The 9598-nt window shown below is 37.6% G+C and overlaps 1 protein-coding gene across 1 annotated transcript; it reads right to left on the bottom strand.

Moving 5' to 3' along the window:
• Positions 1-1568: 1568 nt before the first annotated feature.
• LOC125223292 (rust resistance kinase Lr10-like) lies at positions 1569-4059 on the bottom strand. The gene is made up of 2 exons (XM_048126375.2): positions 3340-4059; positions 1569-2939 (listed from the first exon to the last, which is right to left on the bottom strand). Exons 1-2 carry the CDS (start codon positions 4034-4036, stop codon positions 1780-1782), a joined length of 1857 nt encoding a protein of 618 aa, XP_047982332.1. The 5' UTR covers positions 4037-4059; the 3' UTR covers positions 1569-1779.
• Positions 4060-9598: the final 5539 nt, after the last annotated feature.

Below are 9598 nucleotides of genomic sequence, written 5' to 3'. Positions count from 1 at the left end.
ATGAAGGACCATGGCAGCGAGGCGATCCGTCGGCATTGGGAGCGCCTCATGAGGGACTGCGGGCACTTCAACGGTATTTATTCTAACTTGATGACTCACATGACGAGTGGCCAGAACGAGCACATGGTCCGAGATGAGGCCATCCGGATGTATAGTAGCCAGTACTTGTCGACGAAGGGCTTCAAGTATTGGAACATCTACGATAAGCTGAAGGATCTCCCCAAATTCCGGACGGGAATGCACGACGCGCTGCACGGGAAATCGGTGCGCTCGCGACTTAGCGTTTCGGAGAGCGAGGGGAGCGCGGCCCACATCGACTTGAGTGGGGATGGTCCGCACGAGCGCCCGGAGGGAGTGAAGAAGGCGAAGGGGAGGCGGAAGGGGAAGGGCGCAACGTCGGAAGTCGCGTCGGAATCCGTCATCGACTTAGAAAAAGCCACTTATTCGAGCAATGTCGCCAATCTGACCCAGATGTACACGCTGTACTTCACCGGCGGCGGGACCCCTGAAGAAAAGGCGGCCCTCTGGAAATGCATCCAACACCTGCAGAGTACGCTGGGGCTCGATCCCGACGCCCCTCCGGCCCCTCCGTCTTAGATTTTTTTTTTTTAAATCTTTGTTTATTTGCGTTTTTTATTTGTAGTTTTTTTTTTCTCGTTGTATTATATTTTCCAATGATTAATACAACGATGAATTGTTCATTATTAGTCTATTTATTAAATACATTTGTAGGGAAAATTAAATAATATAAAAAATAATGATGTAAAAATGAAATGTTGAGTTAGGGAGAAATAAGGGAGAAATAAGGGAGAAACCAATGTAGCACTTGGCTAAAAACTGGGGATAAATTTTGGTGCTGATGTGGCGCTGATGTGGCAGGAGTTAGGGAGAAATAAGGGAGTTTTTAGGGAACTCCATTGGGAGTGCTCTAATACTGGAGAAAATATATTGATTTGGATATCTTGTCAGTTATGACAAGTAAACGCTCACTAAAGTTGACCAGGGCCCATTTGCCGACCATTTCTTAGTTTGACTAAAGACAATTTTAAAATCTAGTCTAATCATTGTTTATTAACATAAATAATACTCCCTCCGTCCCGGAGTATTAGACTCACTTCTTTTGGGCACATGATTTAAGGAATTGATATTTAAATAGTTAAAGTGGAGAGAGTAAAGTATGAGAGAGGGAAAAAGTAGGAGAGAGAAGAGAGAAAAAAGTAGGTGGTGAATAAAATAAGATAGATGCTTTTTGCTAAAAAAGGAAATGAGTCTAATATGTTGGGACATCCCAAAAAGGAAAGTTGGTCTAATACCTTGGGACGGAGGGAGTAGTATACAAGTGTGTTCACAAAGAAGAGTACAGTCCATAAAGTTTGTTTCTGATTTGATTCCCTTCAAACCTCAAGATCTTTCGTTTACATTATACATATCGTCAATGAGTTAAAGTTTTATTTTGTTTCACATTTTCAGCTGAAAATTTTCAATATGCTATTTTATAGAGTTTCACCATTTGAAACGTAATGTTCTCACCATAATTTAAAAAAAAAACTTAAATAACTAAAACTTACTTGAGAGTAACGATGAGAATACTATATATGAACAACACACACATATCTATATATATACATGTTCACTTCACTAAAACACACAGAAATTTTCTCCAACTAGTCAATCTACATAACATTTCACCGTTCGATACAAAGACAAAAAGAAAGAAAAACAAAAGTGAAAAGTAGGAAAAAAAATAAGAAGGTAAGAAGCCCCTGGAACAGATATTGTTTAGGCAATGGCACCGTTCTCACTCTCACTTTCTAATATGAGTGGCAACTCTATTTGGAAAGGTGCTTGAGGTATCCCTGCAACCAAATGAGTGGCATTTGTAGTAGGGAACGGGTTTGGCGGCATCACGAGATCCGTTCCGTCTCCCTCGAGCATCTGAACCACCGCTTTCATCGACGGTCGATCCGCCGGATACCACTGAATACAATGCAGCCCAACAATAGTTAACTTCCTTGCTATATTCCCCTTCTCACCTTCCTCAACATGCACCCAAAACTCATCACCAAGATTCAAATGATTATATATCCACTGTGGAAAATAAACCTTGCTATTATTTATATCAAGATCCACATTCTTCCTTCCCCCAACCATCTCAAGCAACAACATCCCAAAGCTATAAACATCCGACTTATACGACACCCTCCCAAATGTCCTCGACAGCAGCTCAGGGGCAATGTACCCCATCGTGCCCCGAGCAGCTGTCATAGTCACAGCACTCTGCTCCTTGGAGCAGAGCTTCGCTAGACCAAAATCAGACACCTTGGGGCTGAAATTTTGGTCTAGCAAGATATTGTGAGGCTTGATGTCGAAATGGAGAATTTGTTGATCACACCCTTGGTGTAGATACTCCACGCCTTTGGCTATCCCTAGCGCGATTTCAAGAAGCCTCTCCCAGCTCAGCGAAGCTCTCTTCGACTCAGACTGGAAGATAAACTTCTCAAGTGATTCGTTTGGTAGGAACTCGTAGACGAGGACCCTTCTGAATCCCTCTGCGCAAAATCCTACCAAACGAACCACATTAACGTGGTGGATCCGACCGATGGTCTTGACCTCGTTCACGAACTCCTCTCCGTTTTCTTTGGAGTTGTTGAGGACTTTGACAGCGACGCTTATCTCCGTCGAGAGCTTGCCCTTGTAGACGACTCCGTAGCCGCCTTCCCCTAGCTTTTCGCTGAATTGGTTGGTGATCTTTCTTATGTCGGAGTAGCAGAATCTGGTGGGCTTGAGGGCTCTGTAGTCTTCCAGAAAGCCCTCTACCTTCTTCCTATTCTCGCGGTCCTTGATGATTTTGTAGATCACAAAGACGAGAATTGTGATTGCTGCCAAGAGGAAAAAAGATCCTATTGTCGCTCCTGCAATGAGCATCTTCCTCCTTTTTTCTATAGAAAAAAAAGACCAGAAAAACATTAAAAAGATAAACATACAATTAGCAGCCCTGAAAGATTATATATCAGATTAAATATGTAGGTATTAGGTTTGGTTCATGAGATTGAATCATACTCCTTCCATCCAAGGTTGTTGAGTCATATCTTAGTAAAACCTTTATTCCGTCTATTGCTTTGCTCTTTCTTTTACTTTACTTTCTCCACTTTAATTTTTAACAAATCAATTTCATAAATCTACATTGGAACTGAGGGAGTACAACCTAATCCAATAGTAATGTGATAACCAGTTACAGTCACCCCTCTGACTAAAATAAATCCATAACTCAATTTTAAATAGATTATCATACAACCCAACGACACAAAAAGATTGAAGATTGAATGGGAAAAAAGGTACCTTTATCACTCAGAGGTCTGTTAACGCAGATAACATTCGTGGTGGATACATTGGAGGGCGCGCAACTCTTTCCCAAAGCTTCACAATTAGCGCCGCAAGCCGGTTCAGACCAGTTCATCACAACATCGTTTTTGGCGAAGACATACGATGGGACATTCGGGACGTTGTGGTAACTGGTGCAATTTGTGAGAGAAACCGAATCCATGTAAGAGCTGTTGGAAACGGCATAGAATTCATACACGGAACCGCTGCTAAGGCAAGGAACACGGAATTGAAGATCTCTTATGGAACTGGAGCAATTGAAGACGATGTAACCGTCGCCGTTGTTGTCGTTGCTGTTGTCGGTGACGAATTGGAACGGAGAAGATGACAAATTGAGGTCTTGGAACTTCCTGGCAAGGCAATTTTGTGGATCGGAGAGGATAATACGCTGGGAAAGGTAGTCGATTTTTTTGACTTTGAGGTTGATTGAAGAGGACAAATCAAGCATGGTGTCGCCGTTGCTGCAGTAGACTTCGAAGCCGGGGTAGCTGCTGCAGTTTTGATTGTGTTTGAATCCGAAAGGGAATCGGATTTGTGGGCTGTGGCGGCCGCAGCGTTGCTGGTTATTGCAAGCATCTGCTTCTGCGCTGTGGAGTGCGGAAAGCAGATGCAAAACGAGGAGAATATAGAAGAAGAAATTGGAGAAGACAGACATTTTGTTGGTGGAATTGTGATAAAAAAATCAAGGGAGTGGATTTATATTTGGGAATGCCTTTAGTTGGGGAGTTGACCCTGGCGTAGACTCGCACTGCGTAGCTTACAAGTCATCGATTGAATCGATCAAACTAGCAATCTGTTTTTAACTTTGTTTTAAAATAGGGATCTGTTTGCCTGGACCTGGAGTGATATGAGTTTTGTACGAGATCTAGGGTTAATTACTGCTCCTTCCTCCGTCCCACAAAAGATGTCACATTTTTCTTTTTAGTTTGTCCCACATAAAAGATATCACATTTCCATTTTTGGAAAAAGTTTTCTCAAACATTAATATAAAAATTATATTCTCTCTCTCCATCTAACACAAAAAAAAAACCTCCTAAAATCTCATGCCGTCCCACAAGTGTGACATATTTTATGGGACGGAGGGAGTACCATTCTCCTCCTCATTCTTATTTTACCATACCATTTCCTTCCTCTTTCTTAGTACTTTACTAATTTTATCTTAATTCACGTGTGCCTATTGCTTGTATTTTTATGAGACGGAGGGAGAGTTTGATATCTTATGTTCGACTTTGGTCACGAATGGAGTATTTATAACCTTTCTGTTTTATTTTTCTCTTCATTACATTCTTTTCGTTTCTTTAGTGCATTTCTAATTTTATAATTTCAACTCTTTTCTATGTATTTTTCAAATTAATTTGTTTTAGGTATATTGGTCTCAAGAACTTTGGCTACAAACTTTAAAAGTATCTATAACCGTGCTCTTTGCTAAGAGTATTCATAATGGATGTCCTAGTATTTGTCACATCAGCATGCCCCTTCTTTCTCTAATGGTACGCCCTAGTGTGAGCCCTATCAATTATCCATTTTTCATTTAATTTCTTTCCCCAATGGTGCGCCCTAGTGTGAGCCCTCTCTATTATAGAACACAATAAATTTAAACTTACATTAATCGAATAAAATGAGAAAAGTATGATAAAGGTGAAAATAGAACACAATAAATTTAAACTTACATTAATCGAATAAAATGAGAAAAGTATGATAAATGTGAAAATAAATAAAAATATGTTAAGTTTGGGGCTTGAACACACAACCTCTATGATTTTCCTAGTTTGGGCTTAAAAAAATACTCCATCTGTACCATGTTATTTGCACTGTTGCTTTTCGGCTCGTCACAAACTCCTTAACTAGTTATAGTTTAAGTTAGAATTAATGCATTTAATTAATATGCTAGATTAAGTTAAGAGCTCCTTTATTAAGTGATGTCTCATTACACTTAAAATTCCAATTTAATTACATTAAAAAATCAATCTCAAATTTACGGCCTAAAATGAAAAGTGTGAGTAACATGGGACGGAGGGAGTATGTTAAGTTTAGACTAAACATAGATTATGTATTGAAATCAAACAAATTTTTACGTAAAGCAACAAAAAACTCTCTTTTAAGTGTAAAACTAATTGTCTCATATTGAAATCACAAAGAAACTTGGAGTTGAAAACCTATCTATAAAACTATCATTTATCCCACATCGAAGTCACAATGAAAGTTGGAGTTGAAAACCTATCTAGAAAAGATACTCAAGTAATGCAAAACTTGCTTATTTAGTGTGAAGGATTATATTCTACAAAATACATTCTTTCACTAATTCACGGATCCGTCTTTTAGTATGGATCACTGTGAAATTAAGTTTTTTTATTTATTTCAAGTTAAAATATATTTTTTAATTTAAAATTGATTTTTTAATTAAACAACAGTTTTTATAATTAAAAATTGATTTTTTTATATATATATTTTTTCAAAGATCAGGCTTGGGCGTCGCGTCGCAATGGGCACCCGATCAGGCGCCCGATGGATTGGGACGACCGATCTTTCAGTTGCGCGACTCGGGCTCGGGTGCTTGCAGTGGATGCCCGAGGATGCCCGAGCCCGATCTCGGGTGTGAGATCGGGCATCCACTGTGGATTCTCTAAGGGCATGATCGTGGGCTCGACCCATTTTAATTTTGTGCTCTTAGCTAAGACACAACACCTCCAACCATGTTCTTCCAACGAGCATGCTCTTCAACTATTTCATTATTTAATGTTAATATTACATTAAAAAAAATTCTTAATAATAAAGTTTTATTAAAAAAATATGAAATACCATTACAAATTCCTAAAAATTAAACATACATAATTAAAATCCTAATAATTTAAAATTGCATAATTTAAATTCAAAAAATTAAAATTACATATTTCAGGTTCGGATAGATGAAAACTACTCTTCCGGCGGTGGCAGGAAAGCGTATACTAAATTGCACTTCGAGTGCTTCAATCATCAGTCGCAACTTTTTGTAATTGAGTCGTTCGGGATGTTGGGAGGGATAGGTTGGGGTGGAGGTACGGGGGCCCTTGGGCTTGGCTCTATGGGTTTAGGGAAAGCAGTATGCAAATACCCGAATAGCATGTTCACATTGGAAGGGATAGGTTGGGGTGGAGGTATGGGACCAGTTGGGCTTAGCTCTATAGGTTGAGGTGGAGGTATGGGGCCAGTTGGGCGTGGAAAGCAGTCTGCAAATACCCACAGAGAGCACGCGCACCTGCAAGAGCTTGTCCCTGCCGACGGCACGAGTCCAACGGTGAGGGTACCGTTCCAACGGCACGTGCTGCTCTCCCCTACGAGCTGCCGTTGTGGATCCTTTGAAATTGGTCTAAAATATTACAAACATAACATTTTTTTTGTTACTTCCTCCGTCCCATAAGAGTATGCACTCTTTCCTTTTTAGTCTGTCCACAAAAGTATACACTCTCTAATTTTGGAAAGTTTTTTCTCTCTAATGAGATAGGACTCATTTTTCACTACCAATTATGGATTAAAACTCATGTCCAACCAGAATTGCATACTCTTGTGGGACAGAGAAAGTATTTACCAACTCAACTTACGAAATACTATATCTTCAGTGAAAAACGTATTCTACCCATGAAATGTTTATACTAAAATATTTTAGACCATATTTTAAGTTCGTATCAAGTAGGAGAAAATAGTCACATAGAAAATCAAGGTGATTTAGAAGTGTCAAGTAAGATAAAAAAAAATGCACGTAAGTTAGTCGAATATGGTGATTCACATGTCATGAAAAATAATAAATAAAACATAAAGTTTGTGATATTTTAGACCAATTTTAAACTTCGTTGAAAATATCAAAATTTGATTATTTTAGGGACCAATATCTTTTTATTTTACTTATAAAGTAAGATACAGAATAATGTGCAGAAGACTCTTATGAATATTATTTTCTTTTTACTTTACTCTTTCTCCACTTTAACTATTTATTGTTATTTTTCTAAAACGAGTGCAGAAAATGAAACACTTCTATCAACGTGGAACGAAGAGTCTTTTATAAATATCTTTACTATAGATGAATTCTTTAAATATAATTTGACCTTCAATATGGAGTACTCCTTCCGTACCTAAAAATTTGTCACTTATTTCCATTTTCGTCCGTCCATAAAAATTTGTCACCTTTCACTTTTACCATTTTTTGTAGTGCACCCCGCATTCCACTAACCCATTCTCACTCATATTTTATTATAAAACTAATATATAAAAGTAGGACCCACATGCTACTAACTTTTTCAATCCACTTTTTATTATATTTCTTAAAATTCATGTCGGGTGAAATGGTGACAAATTATAAGGGACAAAAGGAGTATCACTTAATTTTTGAGATATGGATACTCATAAACATTAATGTCACAATCAATAAACACTACTGATACTTGAATATTGATATATTGTTTTACTATTAAAAAATATATTAAAATATTTAATTTAATTTTTAAATACTACAATTAATAAATCAACGGAATTTCACTTCAAGGTATTGAGGGTATTTCCATCCAGATAAACTTGGAAATAGTAAAAATGCACTTCGATTGATACTTACTCGTAGTTTACGGACCTTTTTTCAAAGTTTACGGACCAAAAATGATAGTTTGTCATGAACCATAATATTTTCCCTCTTTATAATAAAGAGTACACTTCAAAAATAGTACTCCCTCCGTCCCTCTGTAGCAGAGGCATTTCTTTTCGGCACGGGATGTAAGAAAAATTGTTTTAAATGAGTTAAGTAAAAGGTAGTAGAAAGGAAAAAGGTAGAGAGATGAAAAAAGAGTAAAGTATTTTTTGCCAAAAAGAAAATGACTCAGCTACAGTGGGACAACCCGAAAAGGAATGCGACTCAGCTACAGTGGGACGGAGGAAATACCTGATTTTTGCATTTTGAACAACAATAGTACCTTATCTTTATTTAATATCGTTTTTGGTACATAGAAATCACCTTTTTGGTACCGGATGATAATTTACGCTCTAAAAGGCCTCCAAATAACATATTTTCACATTTTTACGCTCTAAAATTATATTACAAAAATCATTTTTGTTTTCTTTGTTATGTTTTTACAAAAAAAAAAGTTCTATATTTTTTTTATCAAAAAACTTCATCTTAGTATCACGTAAATTATACATTTGAAATATGAGTATCTATGTTTTATTCCAATATATTATATTGATATGAATATAATGAGGAAGTTGGTTTTATAAACATTACTTTAGTTTTATAAATATTACTTTATGTTACTTATTTCAATTTAGTAATTTATATTGAGTTTTTTTTAATTATTACAAAAATTTGTACTTTATTTTAGTTTATTTAGTCATATAAGTATCTATTTAAAAAATCCAAAACTTAAATATAAAAGAACATAAAATTAAATGAAAAGGAAACAATTTAGTGGTTCAACTAATAAGTATTTGTTAAAAAAAATTAAAAACAAAAGAAAGAAGAAAAAGGAAGAAAAGAAAGAAGAAAAGGCATAAATTGAAGAAGAAAAAAGAAAGAAGAAAGGAATAAAAAAGAAATCACATGTATGGTATGTAATTAAATTTTTAAAAAATACCCTTCATTGATACGATCATGGAAGTCGCGCATCAAAGCTTGTACCTGCAGTTGTCTTCAATCAGTATTCTGCCTGTCGAGATGCAGTCCAAAAGCTTTGAAACTGTCACCATTATCTTCTTCTTTGATAGAGCTTCGCGTGGGTACCTTGCACACTCCAATCGGAGTCCGGATGAGGGAGATATGACCGTTTTACAGAAGTCGCGCGTGGCAGAAAAGTGCCACACGGGGAGGTGGTTTTCGGCCGATAAATTCCACCCGGTTGGATGGCCTCCAGAAGGTACAATGGAGGCAGCAGAGTCCACCCGGGCGGGTGGCTCTTGGGCGGCTCTCGGGTGGCCACCCGAAGGCACAATTGAGGTAGCGACGTCCACCCGGGCGGGTGGTTCTTGGATGGCTAAGCCACCCGGGCGGGTGGCCCACGCAGAGACGTAGAGACCAGATATTTTGGGCATTTTTCTTGGAATTTGGCCTTCAACTATAAATAGGACTTCATCCCATTTTCTTCTTAGATTGTGATTGAATTAAAGTTTCTACCCTAGAGAGTTTCCTCTTTGAGAATTGTATCCAATTCCTTCCTTGAAGGTTGCTTGTCTTTCTCCTAGAGTAATTCAATTAGAGGTATAC

This window comes from Salvia hispanica, chromosome 1, assembly GCF_029641045.1.
Source record: "Salvia hispanica isolate PSC_SH4W2 chromosome 1, Shi_PSC_v1, whole genome shotgun sequence".
NCBI lineage: Eukaryota > Viridiplantae > Streptophyta > Magnoliopsida > Lamiales > Lamiaceae > Salvia > Salvia hispanica.
This window is presented reverse-complemented; position numbering and strand designations above follow the sequence as displayed.